The following is a 22624-nucleotide window of genomic DNA, read 5'->3' on the forward strand; positions in this document are numbered from 1 at the left end:
AACCTTGGTTTTCAGAGAACCTAGGTTCTTATGACAACCTAGGTTCCTATTATGAGAACCAAGGTTCTCATAGAACCTAGTTTTTGATGAGAACCTAGGTTTTCAGAATTACGCGTCGGACGGCGTAAACTTGCTCTTTTGGAATACGGGACACACATTTAGGGCGCAGGATCAATGGGGTTCACAAATGATTACACACGGGCTGGACAGAATGAAAACACGCCGTTAAGAACTTTATTTTTGCAGATATCTCAAGTTATTGAAATATGTTTGCAAAGTCTTTAGCGCATAAGTTTTTCTTGCGGTGTTGCCGATATCTTACGATTGAATAATACATTATAACACATAATCAATAGAGATAAAATTTGTATTTTATACCATACATGTAGGTCACAGACATACTTAAAATAGAAAACTGTACCGTACAGTCGTTTGAGGCCCGAACAAGGGAACTGAATATTTGAAACTTATTTAATGCTGTAACAATGTATTATGTAACGATTGGTCTGAATTTTTAGTCTCAAAATAATATTTACAATTAAAGATGTATTCCATAAACAGTTCAATTTTTTATTAACGTGTTCAGACCAATGTCGACCGATTACTTTACTAATTTCATTCCTCAAGAACACCCATGCACGGAAACATGAACAAGAGGCGGTCACCGACGGCTAATGCCTGTTGTCACAAATATTCAACAGATAAGTTTCGTAGAATATTACTGAGCATTGTCTGAACATTTTTCAGAAAATGCTCTTGGGGAGAAACATTCACGGTATCACGCCTATTTCTATTCATTTTACACATATGCCGCCAGCGTGTACCAAGCAATTAGAGACAACTGGAGGTTAATTATGGCAAGCGGTTCGACGCATAATCCCAAGAAACTAGGTTTCTCATGAGTACCTAGGTTTATGAAATCCCAAGAAACCAGGTTTCTCACGAGAACCTAGGTTCTCATGAGAACCAAGGTTTATGAAATCCCAAGAAACCAGGTTTCTCATGAGAACCTAGGTTTTCATGAGAACCTAGGTTCTCATTTAAAAACCTTGGTTTACGCTTGAGAACCTAGGTTCGCATGAGAAACTAGTCTTTTTATGAGAACCTAGGTTCTCATAGACTCATAGAACTTAGGTTCTCATGAGAACCTAGGTTCCCATGAGAACCTAGGTTCTCATTCTGAGAACTTAAGTTCTCGTTTGGTATCCTAGGTTTTCACAAGAACCTAGGTTCTCATTTGAAAACCTAGGTTCTTATGATAACCTAGGTTCTCATTTGAAAACCTAGGTTCTCATGAGAACCTAGGTTCTCATTCTGAGAACCTAGGTTCTCATGAGAAACCTAGTTTCTTGGGATTATGCGTCGAACCGCTTGCCATATGGGAGCTATCATTAAATTGTCAAACATTCACCAAATACTTGTTTTGCCTAGGCAAAGCGTTCCATATGCCTTAGGCTTCCGATACAATCGAGGTAAAAAAAACATGTTTAACCTGAGATTCGCTATGTTTTCCAATGTCGGTTTTCCAGGACAATTTTGACAAATGTCTGACGGAGAGGGGGGTGAATGGATGAGGCTAGACAACATGGTATGCCCAGTCAGGGATTGTACCGACAGGTAGGAATTAACAATTATAGGACATTCTATTATATGTGTGTTCGCAAGTGCTTGCATGCGTTTTATGTACTTAACGCGAGCAACCACTTGCCTGTAATGCGTTTATAATCGAATACTGTTAAGATTGAATTTAAATCAATAAAACTCATAAACTAGATTATCTTTTAACAATCTAGTTCTAAACAATTTTTCCGTTTTTGGAATTCTCCTTATTAATTCCTGTTCACACAATTTGGTTATATAAGATATCTAACAATAATACAATGTTGTTTTATATTGATTTTTATAAGTAATAAATGCTCGATTGGTCATTGTCGACTCGGGTACCCGGCCGATATTTGAATGTATCCGAGTTTTATTCCCGCGCAATGCAGATGTCGTTAAACGCGCTACCGATTACCGTAATTACGAAATTTACAAATTCCATTTGTAAAAAAACCTTCACCAACATGCTTTTTGAATATGAGTTTCGATAGAATAGAGGCCATTTAACAGAAAAGTGACATACACATGAGCATAATTAATTTAAAAAAATAGTCTACAACGACCGACTTGGCGTTAAAATTTCCGGTTACGTTTTAGTATACATGTAAGTAGTGCCCGGGCCGGAAATAACCATTCGAGCGTAATTAATGCACATATAAATAGTATATTAATCATTTTTGATGTGAAGTGGATGGTTATGTCAGTCTGTCAACGGCCAGTTGTCAGTATTTAATATTATCTAATGCTAGATTTCCGATGCAAGATCAACTTCACATATCGCGTTCTCGGCAATGGTATATCGTTTGTTTTCGTTGATGCAGTGCATGTGGTCTACCAAGATATTTTACTTTTGTCGTATGTCTGTCTCTGAAATAGTTGTACACCGTCTTTAAGTCTCAGGATTGAGAAGGTTGACGCTCGAAAAGCCTAGCTAACATACGTTTAAACCCTAGTTTGGTTTGGCCTAATACATTTAAACAATAACTATTTAATGTATTGCATACTCGCATGTAACTTCACCATGTTCGACATGCTGTCAAGATCTGTTTGACAGAGTTTTGACTAAATAGTCATACTCATTACTTCATGTGTCGCTTTTGTGAAAACTATCAAATAAATAAGCCGCCTTTTTGTAAGTGGATAGTTAATATGTTCAATATTACTTGAGATGTCGATTAAAAGAATCATACATATGCCCATTTTGAACAGAATAATGCAATGAGGGAATTTCAAAAAGTAAATGGTGAAGTAAGACATTTGATCAAAAAATATATCGCACAATTTAAAACAGTCTCACAAGCCATCTGCCGTCTGTTTTCAAAATACAAGAAAATACCAAATTAAATTGACGTTCGTTTTATGACACATGAACAACACGTCAATTTTATATTATTCTATTATTAATGATGTCAGTTAGAATGTTTGCATCTGAACGGAGGGCTTTAGATAGCATTTAATATTGACTGGCCTCGCCTTGGTCAATACGTCTTTCATATAATATTAAAACGCCCTCTCGTCTCCCCATAATGCATAGTATTTGTGGTAAATGCTTGATTCGTGTATATGGACTTAAATATATACTCTTTCAACAGAACACCTGGACCTTGGGTGTGCGGTAAAGATGGAAACGGTACCTTCCTTAACGAATATGGAAAAATTAAATGTGCTACCAAAAAGGACGCCAAAGCTATACACATAGGTAAGAGAATGTCAGTTTCCCCAACGTTTAAAAGATTTACAGAATAGTTACTGCAAATAAAACCATCAGAGAATAAACAAATATGAGATATGTTTAAGAAATAATATTTTTTATCATGGTTTGTGTTCGAATAACAAACAGTAAGGAGTATAGATGCGTAGGAATTGAATAATTGATAACACGCATATATACTCTTAACTGTGGGTTATTCGACAACAAACCAACAAAGAACAATATTATTTCGATTCTAACACGATTCTGATTGATTTGGTTTAAGCCTTTGGACGTGAACTATATTTGTCCATAGTTTTAGTACAAAGTTCTCGATAAAGTGACGTCATTGAAATGTACATATCACGTCGTTTACACTCAACAATATTTTGCAAATGACGTCACATTCATTGAGAACAACAATCGTAGAAACTAAATGACGTCACGTTTATTCGTGCTACTGAAAAGCTGACATGCTTTAAATGTTTTCTTAATAACGTTTCTTTAAAAAATACATTCTTTACAGGCGTGGTTATGCCACTTTTCACCAAATATACAATGTGTTGTTTCATTACATTTATATACTTGCTACATGTATTACAACTCTTTGAAAGCGGGTTTTAGCCCGTGCATTTTACTGCAATATTTTCGTTATTCGGAACTATTTTCGAACCATTAAGCTCCGCACATAATTTATTGCAGAATAATCCACACTTGATTTCCTTCTTTGTCTATAGAAAACAAGTCGCGTGCAGTGTTGAAATTAATAAAAGAGTATATTCCATAATAATAATATCTTGATGTTCACTTTTAGGAGATTTATGCAACTGGAATTGGAAATGTGGAAACAACCACGCAGGTCAAAGCGATAAAGCGGATTATGGAAAATTTACTTTTGCCATGTCTGATGCTTTAAGATATGGTGGGGAATCATCATCGCAGTGGCTTGTAACGCTGATTAAATCTTTGGGCCGTCAATATAATAAATGAGGAAGCTTTCAATCGCGTACAGTGGAAGGTTCTCTTGCATTATAACCAGCCTATAGCAAATTATGATTAGATATTTTTACAACGCACAATAATTTTGAAAAATAAAATACGGTATAAAATGGCCAGATGTTCATATTAAATTCTTATTTTTAACATTGTAATACTGTACCTCAATGGATTGACTTGGTTTTAACGACGACTTATGTTCAAACGCTATGTTATACTTAATAAAATATGTTAATATTATTTACACTTTACTGAAAGTTTAGTAATCTGTATTAAAATGACGATAAATAATAATATTTAAAAATACAACATAAGATTTTATGTTGTTTCAGTCAGGACTTATCAGAGGATGAAACTTACAAAGCAGAATTGCAACGATACAATCTACTTTTCTAATAATTCAGCTAAAAAATAAACGCATTTTATTAAGTTGCTATTAAAAATAATGAATTATAATATACATTAAATTGACATTTTTTCCTTCTCACAATTTGAACACTTATATATTAAATACAAATACAACTCATAATATTGTGTGTTTTATTTCGTGACATGCGCAACAATGGTTTGGTGACAAATATCTCTTCTTATACCTTTATTCCAAAGTGATAGATTCGGGATGGATTACTTGCTCCCGACAACACTAGTATTGTTTCTTCTTAGAAACATAGTTTATATGACTACAAGAAAAGATCATCAGTTAAATGGTAGTCACATACTTGTGACAGTTACTTTCACAATATAAGTCAATATGAGTTTAACAGTAATTAAAAGCGATTTAATGTCATTAGAGTTGAACAAAGTGAATTAAAAGCGATTCACAAGAACAAATACGGATTGGATAATGTTTATTAGTCTGACGCCTAATCGTTTTCAGTGGAGACTAGAATACCACAAGAAAACGTGAAAGTTGTCCTTTCGTAAAGGAACTTACATTCAGAAACGTTAACAAACCATAAGTCTAACAAAGGTATTCGTTTACAAACACATAAATCCTTCTGTTCTGCATACATGGTGAAGTACAGCTTACGGCTATACATTCTTTGTTTCTTTTGCTAACATAGTAGTTCTTAAAACGTATCGCTCGTATTTCTTTATTTTAATTAATTGAAAAAATGAATACCGTATACATACGGTATTCATTTGCGATTGCATTGTAAAAATAAACAGAAGTAAAAAACGAACTGGCATTTACCTCAAACATATCATATAGTTAACTCAAAAACCGACTTATTGCGAGGATAGAGGTTATCCCCACAGACATCGAACTAATAAATCAACATCTTTATAGGGTTCAAAAACGGATTTAATTCATCTATTTTGTATGCCGGATATTAGTTTTTTTCATACATTTCTCTAACATTCTAAACGTAAATAATCGTCATATTATTACGTAATTGTTCGTGTTTAGGTTTTTTGAGTGAATAAAGTCCAGCTTTAAACATAAACCATGGTTAATCTGTGTTATAAACACATATTTTCAATACTTGTTCGACAACATGTTTGTGATTATATTTAATTACTTTAGACAGATGTTTATTGATTTAAATTCCAACATTGAAACTTCATTAAACTGAATCAGTTATTGATCGTAAAAGATCGGCAGTTTTTGAAAACCAGTGTGTCATCATTGCAAATATTTTGATATACACTCATTTATTCACATGATAATGCAAATGAGGCCATGCAATAAATAATGATTATCAATCATAGATCGAGGCGAATATATACACATTTAAGGTGTGTACAAGTGTCATAATAAAAAAAATGAAAACTCTGAAGAACGGCACTATAATTCAAACACAAAACCAATATCCTTTCGAACATATTAAAAAGTGATTATTGAACAACAAATGTTTTAAGTTTATAAAACTTAAGTTTCATAATACGGGAATAATAAAACGTATTGCTAATTTAAAACATAAAAAAAGGAATTCCGAATACCTATTTGTATTTTTTTTATTTTAAGGTCTAATGCCTGGAATATTCATAGTAAAGGAATAGAGTTTACTCCAAATGGTCCCAGGTTCGAATCCCGGCCGAGGTTATTGTGTTAATTTTTTTGTAAATTGCTATTACGTAGTTAATTTAGTTCAGAGTGTTTCAAATTTTATGTTAAATACATGTATTATCTTCGTGGAAAACTTTTACTTTTAAAATACTGTTTGTATGAAGTGTTTATTGCATATAACGAACAAACAATACACACAATATGAGAATTTGTTTTAAAATAATATAACTATAAACAGTGGTGGCGAAAACATTGCACTGGATTGACATCGTTAGGCATTAAATAGATATCCGTATATTGTTTTTAACTTCAAGACTGTCCGTTTGTTGTATTAGCGAAACATGTTATAAGACGTTTTGAATAATGTTTTAGAAAGCAATATTTATAATTTGACACATATTGTAAGAAAGAAAAACCTTCTAAGATATGTTCTGACCTATTGTGGTGATTTGTAAACGTAATCGTGTGTTCTGCTAGAAATAAATGATAATGTAGTATCCAACTTAAAACAATAATAATAATTAAAACAATAAAATAATAATTTCAATAAATGGAATATAACAATAAAGAAATTGGCAAGAATTGTAATGTAAATGGGTATAATAAAAGCTCAATACCTAGTTTAAAGTTGTCAATAATTACTGATGTTGACGAGATATCTTACATTTCGGCTGCCCACACTTCTGTGATGTTTTAACTAATATACACGAAACAGACATGATAATAAAGAGTTTGGATGTATTATATTGAATATTTTTAATAATATGATGCAATTATAGTCGTATTTATATTAACATTTGCAATAAATAACAAAATGAGGTTTTCAATACGTCATGCATATCTGTTGTTTCGTATAGAGCTTTAGGACGTACTCGGCAATTAATTTTCACGCAAATTTGTTTTTACTGTAACACCGGTTTTGTGATGTGTGTATGTTTTTTTGGATAGTCGTTTAAAAACGGAATGTATGTCAAATAAGGGAATAAGATCAATAAACAAAGTATTATGAAGCAATGAAAAGTGATAAACAATGGTTAACAACTTAACAACAAAGTACGAATCTCCCATCATCCTTAAGGCCATATAGACCTTTTAAACGCCTGATTGTAACTAGTTACGAATAAAAGTAGATACATCCTTACCAGAGTTGCGACACCTTAAGGGTTTCGCGGGATGGAATGAGTGGGGAGATCAAATCAAATTGAAAGCCGATTATTTCGACAAAAAAAATTTGGTACGAAAAAAATAAATGGGTACGAATAAAAAAATTTGGGTACAAAAACAGTTGGGTACGAAAAAAATTTTGGTACGAAGAAAAATGGCAATAAAAAGATTGGGTACGAAAAAATTTGGGTACGAAAAAAAATTGGGTAGAAAAAAAATGGGTACGAAAAAAATTTGGGTACGGAAAAAAATTGGGTACAAAAAAATTTGGGTACAAAAAAAGTGGTTACGAAAAAAGTGGGTACAAAAAAAAAATTGGGTACGAAAACATGTGGGTACGAAAACAATTTGGGTACGATAAATAAAAATTGGGTACGAAAAAAAATTGGGGTACGAAAAAAGAAAATTGGGTACGAAAAAAATGGGTACAAAAAACATTTGGGTACGAAAAACATTGGGTACGAAAAATATTTGGGTACAAACAAATGGGTACGAAAAAAAATTGTGGGTACAATGGGTTCATGTTAAGGTTTTAGCATGGCAGACGCCGGATGGCGAAAAGACACGACATGACACAATGAGCTGGCTATGACAAAACCTGAGGTTTTTTCCGAAAACAGCCGAGCTCATAATGCATAAATCAGTGAGTAATAGTACTTATACTCAATAGGCACAGGGTATAAAATCAGAACCACTGGGCCGAATCTGCTGAAACTTGGTCGCATTATAGATTATGGTCCAAACAAGCTACAGAATGAGCGCTTCTGGACCTGACAGCGTAAAACATTAACCGATAATGGACAGCACAAAATGGGTCATTTTGTACAAAAAAAAACAAACTTAAAGTGGCATTTAAGACATTTTAGACATCAGAAAGTTGCAAATGTTTAATATTCTGCACTCTTCGACTGGTTTGTTTTTTTACAAATTTAGAAGCATTTATCCTTGAGGTGTATATAAACCCTGTTATTCAATGTCAAAAATAGCTAAGCAGCAATGCCCCTTTAACATTATTCCTTATATTTAATTGTATTGTTTAAAGAAAGAACTGTGTATATTTAATGATAATGGCTCCGTATTTCACACTTGATAGGCCACTGCTGGGGCTTGAACCCAGAACTCATCTCACATTGTAAGATGCATTTTTCAATTAAACTACAATGACTGTATCGTGTGAAGTGGAGCCAACATACACCCACATAAGTGAAAAAATCATTATGTCGATATATTTGTCCTGGGCGTTTTCTGACATGTTGCATAACTGTTTACCACAAAAGATGTCTACATAGATAAATATACATACATGTAAATGGGAAAAAAATGAACTGTCTATTTTTAATTTTTGCTTCATATATACACATTTCCTAGCCTGCCATGATTTATAATTATATCATGTTGAAATCATTTATAGACAGAATATTACTGAAACTGCAATAAACAATAAGATAGATAGATAATAATAATGTTTAATTCTATCTAATGCAATGAACAAATGTTCTTCCAATGCCATTTTCACTAAGGTATAGGTATTGAATCCTGATATACGACTAAAACTGAACATCTAAACAGCAGTATTTTCATGAAGAGTACTCACAAAACCACAACAATAATACTCGATGAATGAACTGTCCGAAATCCGAAAAATATGTACACTACAATAACAAGACGTTAATAAAAATATGCACGTTAACATTATTCAAGATATGAAAGCAATATATCAAGGGATATAGGAAATATTTGGGGTGTTACGCACAATTTAACATAAAGTCAGTGTGCGAATTTCACTTTTTAAACCACTAGCCCGTTCGGGCTACCAGATGGATTTTTTCACTATCCCGAACCAAAGTTTACTAGCCCGAACTGTTTATCACAAGTTTTTAAAATAAGTTTATATTTTTGACGGTTCTGGATAGTTTTTATTGCAGGTAGGGTGTAATGATGAGGATTGCAACTAACAGTTGATCCCAATTAGCAGGAAATGTTATTATAATATTTCAATGACACAATACGATTATAATATTTATGTATGACGATATTCGTCAATCAATACCTAACATGCAGTCAAGAAGCAAAGGTTTTGTTATCCAATCTGTAAATAATTTTAGATGTCAATTGTCCTAAATTAGAAATCCGAAACATTAAGCCTAAAGTCTGAGGCCGTATGATAAAGCGAATAGAGGGCAGTGTCTCCTCCCCCTAGCTTATTGTTCTTTTTTATAGTCTTTCTAGGTCCAATTCTGGTGAGTACAATGTAAAAAAATATCAACCAGACCATCCGTAAAATCGCATGTGTATTCATCATTCTAGATATTTTTTTATCAAGAAAGTCGAAAATAAATTAAAATCGACAGATAATACCGTATCCGGAAACAACTGTCCAAAAACATATCAATATAAGTCTTTGCACGTGAAATAAAATATGCATATCGTTAAACTGCCTAAACTGAAAACCAGTAAAAAGTAACCAAGCAACTACGCAATCAATATATAATTTGGTTGACATATTCTATTAAAATATGATAGTTCAATGCGTTGATTTGTCAATAGATCATTACAAATCCAAGATGGGGGACATTAAAAACATTTGTAGACTTGTATGGTTTGCTGAAAGTACAGCAAATTGAACAACCTGGGTAGATCCGCATTTTATTCGCACAGTATCAAAAAAAAATTTGTCATTCAAACTCTCGTCATGTCAACATAATCGGAAGGGTGAGGAAACGCGATACGACGCTAAATAAACGCAAGATATGGTTCAAGCGATGGATGAAAATAATATTTTTGAGCATTTTTTATTTCAAATGTTTGAAAAATCAATAGGCCAATCGGGCTAGTACCCATGGAAATTCAGTAGCCCAAAACGAGATCAACTAGCCCCGGGCTAGTGCAAATTTCGAACACTGTAGATTTATAAATAATATGCATATTCTACGTGGAAAAAGGGTCATAATTCTTACAAAATGCAAGTGATACAGTTGTCTGCTCTTGTTTTTAGGTTGGGGTCATGTTGGTTAACACGTATGCAAAATATGGAAGCAATATGTCAAGGGACATAGGAAATATTTGGGATGGTACGCAAACTATAACATTTGCACGCTTATGCCGATGCCGGGTTGAGTAGGATAGCTCCTCTATATATATTTCATATATAATAGTCGAGCTAAAAAGTAAATTTACTATAAACGACAAGCTTACCTAAATCACAACTTTAATGCAATGCTTATAACAATAAAGTTACAAAGATATTTCATTGATTAAAACTAACTTATTACTATTGGTTGCCCGCACTGACAACCATCTTTAGTATGTTGGTTGCCCAGATAAAGAATAACCAGCCCAGAATTATGTACATGTGTATATTATACTTTCTTTTAATAAAATAATAGATAATTAAATAAATTTGCTGACATTGCACTTCTCAATGAATGATGTTTTATTATGAGTCTGAATTTAATCATTTTCTATTCCTTAATAATGAATGTTATTTAACTAGTATTGATCCATGGTGGTCAATTGTTATTCAATTTTTATTGCACTGAATTGTTTTAAGCTTTAAAAAAAAAACAAGTTGCCCGGCCGGACTATCAACTTTGGAAATTGAGTTGTCCAGGCCAAAACTACTTGCCCCGGGCTCACGGGAAACCACTAATTTTCATCCCTGTATACCCTTTCATTTTCTGTTCTTCCATCCCATTCTCAAAATGAATTTTAAACCACAATATTTTTTAATAACATTTGTATGAATTGCTAACCATTATCACCCAAAAAACAATTTTACAAAGCTGTAATCCTGTCGTAGAGATTTAGTTTACTATTATCAGTGTTCTCTTAACTTAAATACCGGCAGCCAGTGATTTTGCCGGTTACATTTACTCTTGATGCCGGCTACTTTTCCCAAATATATCAAGTAAATGTCACAAATGCTTTCGTTTTACTGCATAGTTGCCGGCCATATAACTGGCTACTCAATTTTTTCTGGAAAACACTTAATTATGCATGACAAACACACAATACTTACATGTACATACATCTTAGATTCGTTTTTAAAATAAATTGACACTTCCAGCTTGTCGTCATTAAAATCCAAAGATTCAAATAATTTTCCACGAGATACGTCAACAATTGTGTAATCAAATGAATGAAAAATAAAAGTAAAGAAAGCCGGAATTTACATAAATTTCAAGGTAAAGGTAGTCGGTGAGATATAATAATAATACAGTTAGTAAGGCCCAAACCCTGGGTACGGTAAATTTACTAAAACATACCGGGGAATTTTAACACTAAATCGGTTGTTGTCGGCTATGTTGTAAAAATTAATTATGTTCACATTTATGTCAATTTTCTGTTAAATGGCATTTATATTATCAAAACTAATTGTTAAAATCATAAATGTGATTTAATTTTAAATCTTAAATTGTTTAAAGTCGCATCATTGTATGACGTCGTCAAGTATAATATTTTCCGCGACGTTGCACGTTCACTTTTTAACGCCATAGATTTTTTTAAAGAAACATTATTTGGTTTGCGAGGTCCGTTAAATGGGGAACACCATATTCGGTATTTATATTATGTTTTAACAATTAATTCATGCTGTGTAATAAATATTGTATAAGATATTTCGATATTGATTGAAAATGTTTCAAATTGTTATTTATGAAACCTCTTATTCTAATGAGTGTATGCTATTATATTATACTTTGAAAAGCATATCTGTTGTACTATAATCTTATTATTCATTTTTTATTGTTAATTTCATTTATTGTAGAGAATCGTCAATGTTACATCTAGTCGCCAATGCTTGTTGTCAGTGTTAGTCGTAAATGTTTGTGATCATTGTCGTCAATGTTAGTCGTCAATCCTTATCATCATTATACATGAAGGAAATAAAAGCAGAAACAGAGACGTATTCTTGATTACTTGCTTATTCCTACGGCGTCCTCTCAACACTCATACTAAAAAGCATGTTGATGCAGATTTAAAACAAGAGCACCGCCTTGCGGGTGCAGACCGCTCATCTATTTTCTTTTTAAAGGTGAAGGGACTCTCATTTTCAATCACAAAGGAGGGAGGAGTGGAGTGAAGAGGGGTGTATAGTGTGGGGTTGTGGACATTTAATACATTATCTTCCAAAAAAGCGAAAAAAAAAAAAAAAAAAAAAAAAAAAAAAACGGGGGGGGGGGGGTATAGTGTGAGGGTGTGGTGATAATTTGTGAGATGATCTTAAAAAAAAAAATAAAGTAAAAAAATCAAAAAAAAAAATTTGGGGGGTGGGGTGGGGTGGGGGGGGGTGGGGTGGGGGTATAGTGTGAGGGTGTGGTGGTCATTTGTGAGATGATCTTAAAAAAAAAAAAAAAAAAAAAAAAAAAAAAAAAATGGGGGGGGGGGGGGGGAGGGGGGGAGGGGGGGGAGGGCACGGGGGATGGTTTGGGTGAAGTCTATAGTGGTATGTCAGGTAAGAGTAGTTTCATCAAAGTATCAATCAAATCTAATCATAAATAAAGAAGTTATGGCAATTTTAGCAAAATTTAATAATTTGACCTTGAGAGTCAAGGTCATTCAAAGGTCAAAGTAAAATTCAAGTTGCCAGGTACAGTAACCTCATGATAGCATGTAAGTATTTGAAGTTTGAAAGCAATAGCCTTGATACTTCGAGTGGATCGAAACACAAAATTTAACCATATATTAAAAGTTACTAAGTCAAAAAAGGGCCATAATTCCGTAACAATGACAACCAGAGTTATGCAACTTGTCCTTTTACTGTACCCTTATGATAGTTTGTGAGTGTTCCAAGTATGAAAGCAGTATCTATGATACTTTAGGGGTAAAGTGACCAAAACATAAATCTTAACCAAATTTTCAATTTTCTAAGTATAAAGGGCCCATAATTCCGTCCAAATGCCAGTCAGAGTTACATAACTTTGCCTGCACCGTCCCCTTATGATAGTTCATAAATCTTGCAAGTATGAAAGCAATAGCTTTGATACTGTAGGAATAAAGTGGACCTAAACACAAAACTTAATCATATTTTCGATTTTCTAAGTATAAAAAGGGCACATAATTCTGTCAAAATGCCAGTCAGAGTTACATTACTTTGCCTGCACAGTCCCCTTATGATAGTTAGTAAGTGTTGCAAGTATGAAAGCAATAGCTTTGATGCTTAAGGAATAAAATGGACCTAAACACAAAACTTAACCAAAATTGTCAATTTTCTAAGTATAAAAAGGGCACATAATTCTGTCAAAATGCATGCCAGAGTTATCTAACTTTGCCTGCCCAGTCCCCTCATGATAGTAAGTAAGTGTACCAAGTTTGAATGCAATAGCATTGATACTTACTGAGAAAAGTGGAACTAAACGCAAAACTTAACCAAAATTTTCCATTTTTTAAGTATAAAAAGGGCACATAATTCTGTCAAAATGCACGCCAGAGTTATCTAACTTTGCCTGCCTAGTCCCCTCATGATAGTAAGTAAGTGTACCAAGTTTGAATGCAATAGCATTGATACTTTCTGAGAAAAGTGGACCTAAACGCAAAACTTAACCGGACGCCGACGCCAACGCCAACGCCAACGCCAACGCCGACGCCGACGCCGACGCCGACGCCAAGGTGATGACAATAGCTCATAATTTTTTTTCAAAAAATAGATGAGCTAAAAAAAGGTTGTTTAAGGTAAACAATATTGTTTAAGGTAAACAATATTGTTTTACGTTAATCTGTAGCATGTTTAACATCGGATTTTTGGCGGATATACAACTCGGATACAATCTAATATTTGCGGGTATGTTTAAGTTTATTTACCGTACCCGGGGTACATGTAAGTAAAGTTAAGAGTACCCGGGGTACATGTACCTGTAAGAAGTACCTGAGCCGAGAATGACCAATCGAGCCTTAGTACCAATCGAGCCTTAGTAAGTGAGTGATGGTGTATGGGATAACATGCACTGAGGGTGTATATTTTTCATAAACAAGTCAATTGAAGGTGTTAAGAGATGCATTGATCCATAAGATTAAAAAGGGTAATTAACCACGGGCTTATTAAAATTAAAACGATGACATTACATTGTACCAGCTGTTTATTGTTCTATACTGTAAGCTTGCAATATTTTAAATAATGTAAACAACTTACCTTGTATTAAGTTGGCATATTGTTGTCAGGTGTAGAAACTTTTTATACTTATTTCTGTTAAGTTGCACTGGCTGAACCAAAAGAATTATGTAGTCGTTTGTAAATAATCACGAAACAACCTACTTATGCATATATGCTTGCCAGTTACATTATACTATCGGCCTTGGCAAACAGCGTAGACTCAGTCAGATGAGACGCCGTGTGATGTCTGCTATTTCGTTACGCAGAAGATTTCCATATCCACGGGTGTTTTTATGTCAAATGTTATGGTTTTTCAATAGATCGTATATTTATCTACAAAACAGCGAATTAGCGTTCACTTTACATCATTTTGAATTATGTTATTGTGTTAATACTTTCTCGCGTTCTTTTCGCAGCCATTGGTCGACGCCGTCTGCTATTTCGAAAGCTGAAGATTTCCATATCCACTGGCGTTTTTTTATGTCAAATGTTAGTGTTTTCCAATGGATCGTATACTTATCTACAAAACGGATAAGTAGCGTTCACTTTACATCGTTTGTGATAATGTTATTTTGTTAATACTTTTTAAGCGTTCTTTCTGTAGAAGTCGGCCATTTTGACGGGTGTGAAAAAATACCGACATTCCCGCAATTACCAAAATCCCCAGGAATCCCCGAGATCCCACGAAATCCCCATTAATATTGTTTATTTATCGAAAAACTGCGTATTTTAATATAGATTGTTGCGAAATACACTGAAATCACTAATGAAATATTGTTTTATATCAAAGTTTGATTTCGGGGATTTCGGTAGGAATTCGGTATATCCACATAGCGCATTTTGTAATTCCGGTTTTGTCAAACTTGCGAAACTTTTTCGTGATTTAATAAAAAAACTAGATTTTTCCCAGGTATAACGCCTACGCCAACAGGTAGATCGCATTCTTGTCCATATTCATGTCAAATTTCAGCAAAAGTTACCGACCAGTTTTCAAGGCGCTCAAATTGCGACTATATGCCTCAACTTAATGAAACTTAGCCCCCTTTATCATTCGTTCGAATGAACGTCATCAATCATGACGTCCAATACATCACTCATTCCATACGAAAAAAAAATGGGTATGAAAAAAATGTGGGTAGGAAAAAAAAACAATTTGGTTACGAAAACAAATTATAGAGTTGCGACACCTTAAGGGTTTCGCGGGATGGAATGAGTGGGAACTAAAAAAATGTGGGTTCGAAAATTTTGGGAAAGAAAATGTGGGAACACAAATTTTGGGTACTAAACAAATGTGGATACGAACATTTTGGTTACGAAAAAAAATGTGGGTACGAAAATTGTGGGTACAATGGGTCGATGTTAAGGTTTTAGCATGGCGGACGCCGGACGGCGAAAAGACACGATACGACACGATGAGCTGGCTATGACAATACCTCAGGTATTGTCCGAAAACAGCCGAGCGCATATGCATAAGTCAGTGAGTAATACTCAACAAGAATATTGTCAAGCAAATTTGTCCCCTACCGGCTCCACCATTGTCAGAATTTATTTTATTTTTTTATTTATTGCCATAGAAACCAGAATTTTTGACGTAGGAACAAAATGAAATCACGTGCATAATGTCCTTATTGCCATCTATCCATGTTTCAAGTTTCATGAAAAAATATTAAGAACTTTTAAAGTTATTGCAGGATTCAGAAAAGTGTGACAGACTGACTGACTGACTGACTGACGGACACACAGAGCACAAACCATAAATCCCCTCCGGTGAAACCGGTAGTGGACTAATAAAAGCTAGGCACGGCGTATAAAATCAGAACCACTGGGTCGAATCTGCTGAAATTTGGCCACATTATAGATTATAGTCCAAACAAGCTACAGAATGAGCGTTTTTGGACCTGACAGCGTAAAACATTAACCAATAATGGAAAGCACAAAATGGGTCATTTTGTACAAAAAATGTAAACTTTGAGTGGCATGTAATGACCTTTAGACATCAGAAAGTTGCAAATTTTTAATATTCTGCACACTTCGACTTGTTTTTTTTTTTACAAATTTAGAAGCATTTATGCTTGGGATGTATATAAACCCTGTTATTCAGTGTCAAATTTGGCAAAAAATCACAATACAATCCCAAAAATGGCTAAGCAGCAATGCCCCTTTAACATTATTCCTTATATTTAATTGTATTGTTTAAAAAGATAACTGTGTATATTTAATCATAATGGCTCTGTATATCACACATGATAGGGCACTGCTGGGGCTTGAACCCAGAACTCATCTCACATTGTAAGATGCGTTTTTCAATTAAACTACAATGACTGTATCTTGTGAAGTGGAGCCAACATACACCCACATACGGGTAAGTGAAAAAATCATTCTGTCCATATATTTGTACTGGGCGTTAGTGAAAGTCTTTTTCCAGGTTTTCCCTGATTTCCAGGTTGGCTGGAAACCATGTTTAACTATGATAAAATGTTCTTTAGATGCCATGTGTATTAATATATAGGTCTATTTTTCTGAGATATTAATGAAAATGCCTTTGGGTATGTGGCGAATATTTAAAAAATCTGCACTTGATATATGGTGCTAACACGGTAAAATTGTATGAGCCCAAATTATAATAGATGAATGCGTATTCTGCTTCTCTGCTTATACTATGACGACATTTTCATACAATGTCATTTTTATTAATATACATGTATATGCCAAATTTAATGAAAAAGACTTGAAAATGTGTGTCGCAAGATACCAAGTACGAAAAAAATCAGCATTTTTATGTAGGGTCATCACACGGTAAAATTATTTGTGCCCAAAATAATAATAGATGAATGCATATAAGGCTTCAATGTTGCTTATACTATGACTACTGTTTCATACGATGCCATTTTTATAAATATCTATGCCAAATTTAATGAAATAGACATGAAAATGTGTGTCGCCAGGTACCAAGTAAGAAAAGAATCAGCATTTTTATCTAGGGTCTTCACACGGTTAAATTATTTGTGCACAAATAATAATAGATGAATGCATATTAGGCTTCAATGTTGCTTATACTATGACTACTGGTTCATACGATGCCATTTTTATAAATATCTATGCCAAATTTAATGAAATAGACTTGAAAATGTGTGTCGCCAGGTACCAAATAAGAAAAAAATCAGCATTTTTATATAGGGTCTTCACACAGTAAAATTATTTGTGCCCAAGTAATAATAGATGAATGCATATTAGGCTTCAATGTTGCTTATACTATGACTACTGGTTCATACGATGCCAATTTTATAAATATCTATGCCAAATTTAATGAAATAGACTTGAAAATGTGTGTAGCCAGGTACCAAGTAAGAAAAAAATCAGCATTTTTATGTAGGGTCTTCACACAGTAAAATTATTTGTGCCCAAATAAGAATAGATGAATGCATATTAGGCTTCAATGTTGCTTATACTATGACTAATGGTTCATACGATACCATTTTTATAAATATCTATGCCAAATTTAATGAAATAGACTTGAAAATGTGATTCGCCAGGTACCAAGTAAGAAAAAAATCCGCACTTTTATGTAGGGTCTTCACACGGTAAAATTATTTGTTCCCAAATAATAATCAGGGCTCAAAATTAACACTCGCACACTCGCAAAATGCGAGTGAAAAATACCGATTGCGAGTTAAGTTTTAAGCCACTAGTAATTTTTTGCGAGTAAAGAAATAGTGAAAAAAAGTTATATTGCTAAATGCGTTCGACTTCCTGAACGCTAAACCATAGGTCATAGAACGTCCTCATACCCATATGCGGAAGCGCGCAGCTTGAATATAGACTAGTATACTTATAGTACAGATACGAGGATCGTATTGGTACAACGAAACGTTAAACAGTCAACTAATTCACACGTACTGTTCATTGAACTTGAACAGACATGGCGTCGAAGCGAAAAATAACTAGTTTCTTTTTGCCTACAGATGGATTTAACAATACGAAAGATAAAGCAAAGTTAACTCACAATAACTGTTGAATAAAAAAAAACGAAATTAAATTATGTTTCCAGCAAAATTTGCGAGAAAGTTTTTGTTTTTGCGAGTTGGTATTAAAGCTGCTCGAAATGTTTTGCAAGGAGAAAAAAAAGTTAAATTCGAGCCCTGATAATAGATGAATGCATATTAGGCTTCAATGTTGCTTATACTATGACGATATGTTCATACAATGCCATTTTTAAAAATATCTATGCCAAATTTAATGAAATAGAAATAAAAATGTGTGTCGCCAGGTACCAAGTAAGAAAAAAATCAGCATTTTTATGTAGGGTCTTCACATGGTAAAATTATTTGTGCCAAAAATAATAACAGATGAATGCATATTAGGCTTCAATGTTGCTTATACTATGACTACTGGTTCATACAATGCCATTTTTAAAAATATCTATGCCAAATTTAATGAAATAGACTTGAAAATGTGTGTCGCCAGGTACCAAGTAAGAAAAAATCAGCATTTTTATGTAGGGTCTTCACACGGTAAAATTATTTGTGCCCAAATAATAATAGATGAATGCATATTAGGCTTCAATGTTGCTTATACTATGACTACTGGTTCATACGATGCCAGTTTTATAAATATCTATTCCAAATTTAATGAAATAGACTTGAAAATGTGTGTCGCCAGGTACCAAATAAGAAAAAAATCAGCATTTTTATGTAGGATCTTCACACGGTAAAATTGTTTGTGCCCAAATAATAATACATGTAGATGAATGCATATTAGGCTTCAATGTTGCTTATACTATGACTACTGGTTCATACGATGCCATTTTTTAAAATATCTATGCCAAATTTAATGAAAAAGACTTGAAAATGTGTGTCGCCAGGTACCAGGTGAGAAAAAAATCAGCATTTGTATGTAGGGTCTTCACACAGTAAAATTATTTGTGCCCAATTAATAATAGATGAATGCATATTAGGCTTCAATGTTGCTTATACTATGACTACTGGTTCATACGATGCCAATTTTATAAATATCTATGCCAAATTTAATGAAATAGACTTGAAAATGTGTGTCGCCAGGTACCAAGTAAGAAAAAAATCAGCATTTTTATGTAGGGTCTTCACACAGTAAAATTATTTGTGCCCAAATAATAATAGATAAATGCATATTAGGCTTCAATGCAGGGTTGGCATATTGACCGGTCAATTGAGTATTGACCGGGCCGGCGGTCAATACCTGGTTAAAACCGGTCAATACTGGTCATTACTGGTCGATTGAAAATTGTAGCATTTAAACATTACAAAGGAGCCATTTTATATCAAATCAATAATTATTCTGTAATTGATAAACTTTTTTCTGAGTTATTTATTTTTAAAAAAATCTTTAAAGCTGTAAAAAGTTACTTCTTAATTATTTATGGAAACAGCCTCAAATACATAAGGACTAAGGCAATATCTTTATCTCAATGTATCACATCTGTTACTAATTAGCCGGATTTTACATAAATTCCAGGTTGATAAACACAACAAGGTAAAGGTACCTTGTAGTCGGTGAGATATAATAATAATACAGTTAGTAAGGCTTGTACCCTGGGTACGGTAAATATACTAAAACGTACGCGGGAATTTTAACACTAAATCGGTTGTTGTTGGCTATTTTGTAAAAATTAATTATGTTTACATTTATGTAAATTTTCTGTTAAATGGCATTTATATTATCAAAACTCATTGTTAAAATCAATAATGTGATTTAATTTTAAATCTTAAATTGTTTAAAGTCGCGTCATTGTATGACGTCGTCAAGTATAATATTTTCCGCGACATCGCACGTTCACTTTTTACCGTCATAGATTTTTTAAAAGAAACATTATTTGGTTACCAAGGTCCGTTAAATGGGGAACACCATATTCGGTATTTATATTATGTTTTAACAATTAATTAATGCTGTGTAATAAATATTGTTTAAGATATTTCGATATTTATTGAAAATGTTTCAAATTGTTATTTATGAAACCTCTTATTCTAATGAGTGTATGCTATTATATTATACTTTGAAAAGCATATCTGTTGTACTATAATCTTATTATTCATTTATTACTGTTAATTTCATTTATTGTAGAGAATCGTCAATGTTACATCTAGTCGCCAATGCTTGTTGTCAGTGTTAGTCGTAAATGCTTGTGATCATTGTCGTCGATGTTAGTCGTCAATCCTTATCGTCATTATACATGAAGGAAATAAAAGCAGAAACAGAGACGTATTCTTGATTACTTGCTTATTCCTACGGCGTCCTCTCAACACTCATACTAAAAAGCATGTTGATGCAGATTTTTTTAAAGAGAAGTTTGTTTAAGGTAAACAATATTGTTTTACGTTAATCGGTAACATGTTTAACGACATCGGATTTTTGGCGGATATACAACTCGGATACAATCTAATATTTGCGGGTATGTTTAAGTTTATTTACCGTACCCAGGGTACATGTAAGTAAAATTAAGAGTACCCGGGGTACATGTACCGGTAAGTAGTACCCGAGCCGAGAATGATCAATCGAGCCTTAGTAAGTGAGTGATGGTGTATGGGATAACATGCACTGAGGGTGTATATTTTTCACGAACAAGTCAATTGAAGGTGTTAGAGATGCATTGATCCATAAGATTTAAAAGGGTAATTAACCACGGGCTTATTAAAATTAAAATGATGACATTACATTGTACCGGCTGTTTATTGTTGTATACTGTAAGCTTGCAATATTTTAAATAATGTAAACAACTTACCTTGTATTAAGTTGGCACATTGTTGTCAGGTGTAGAAACTTTTTATACTTATTTCTGTTAAGTTGCACTGGCTGAACCAAAAGAATTATGTAGTCGTTTCTAAATAATCACGAAACAACATACTAATGCATATATGCTTGCCAGTTACTGAGTTTGTGCATTTCCATTCATTACCGGCCTTGGCAAACAGCGTAGAATCAGAGACGCCGTGTGATGTCTGCTATTTCGTTACACTGAAGATTTTCATATCCGCGGGTGTTTTTATGTCAAATGTTATGGTTTTTCAATAGATCGTATACTTATCTACAAAACAGCGAATTAGCGTTCACTTTACATCATTTCTGATGATCTTATTTTGTAAATAATTTCTGAGCGTTAATTCCTACGTTGCTATGTCGTCAGCCATTTTGAAGGTTGGTTTGTTTACTTTCGGTTTCCACTACAAACGAAATTGATTTGCTGCTTGCGTTTATTTATTGATTAAATAATAAATTATTAAACCGTTATAATGTAATTGTCTGAATATCATTTATATTCAAGATATTATCGGATAAATAGAATACCATTCTAATACCAGTGTGTACTTACATTTATCTCGGAAAGCCTAGCCGTGTAAACCTTTCTTTAACTCGTCGCACTCAATACGTTGAATAACACATCGATTTATGTCATGTTCATTAAAAAACCACAATGTGCACAAAAGACATGCATGTGTACTACCGATTGATATTCAAACACAATTATTACGCCTTTGTTTACCGATTAAACGCCTAACTGAAATAATAACGCGTAACGTCAGTTTCTTTGTTTCGTAGCAAGATGGAAGCTAGCCTAAGCGCTTTTCATGACGTCACGCGCGCGTGCCCTTTCCCATAAAAATATTTAAACGCAAAATACTCGAAAACTTGATTTTTCCCAGGGATAACGCCTACGCCAACAGGTAGATCGCATTCTTCTCCATATACATGTCAAATTTCAGCAAAATTTAACGACCAGTTTTCAAGGCGCTCAAATCGCAGTGATTTGCACCAACTTAACGAAACTTAGCCCCCTTTATCATTCGTTCGAATGAACGTCATCAATGATGACGTCCAATACATCACTCATTCCATAGAATACGAAAAATATAGGGAACGAAAAAAATTAGGGTACGAAAAAACTATTTGGGTACAAAAGAAATGGGTACGAATAAAAGTTTTGGTACGAAACAAATTTGGCTACGAAAAAAATGGGTACGAAACAAAATTTGGGTACGAAAAAATTTGGGTACAAAAAACATTTCGGTACGAAAAATATGGGTACGAACAATTTTTTGGGTAC

The 22624-nt window shown here is 33.6% G+C and overlaps 1 protein-coding gene across 2 annotated transcripts in view; it reads left to right on the top strand.

The window, feature by feature from the left end:
* LOC127841184 (uncharacterized) overlaps positions 1–4822 on the top strand; it is a 6759-nt gene extending 1937 nt beyond the window's left edge. The window contains exons 2-5 of one of the 2 annotated variants that reach the window (XR_008030749.1): positions 1530–1617; positions 3195–3301; positions 4107–4310; positions 4621–4822. Coding sequence is in view for 1 of the 2 variants with exons in the window: in XM_052369845.1 (XP_052225805.1) it covers positions 1544–1617; positions 3195–3301; positions 4107–4282 (357 nt within the window). In the remaining variant the exon portion in view is untranslated. Of the gene's footprint in view, positions 1–1529; positions 1618–3194; positions 3302–4106; positions 4404–4620 lie in introns of those variants that run through there. The other variant, XM_052369845.1, reaches the window with a different exon arrangement.
* The last annotated feature ends 17802 nt before the right edge of the window (positions 4823–22624 follow it).

Source organism: Dreissena polymorpha, chromosome 8 (genome assembly GCF_020536995.1).
Source record: "Dreissena polymorpha isolate Duluth1 chromosome 8, UMN_Dpol_1.0, whole genome shotgun sequence".
Lineage (NCBI taxonomy): Eukaryota > Metazoa > Mollusca > Bivalvia > Myida > Dreissenidae > Dreissena > Dreissena polymorpha.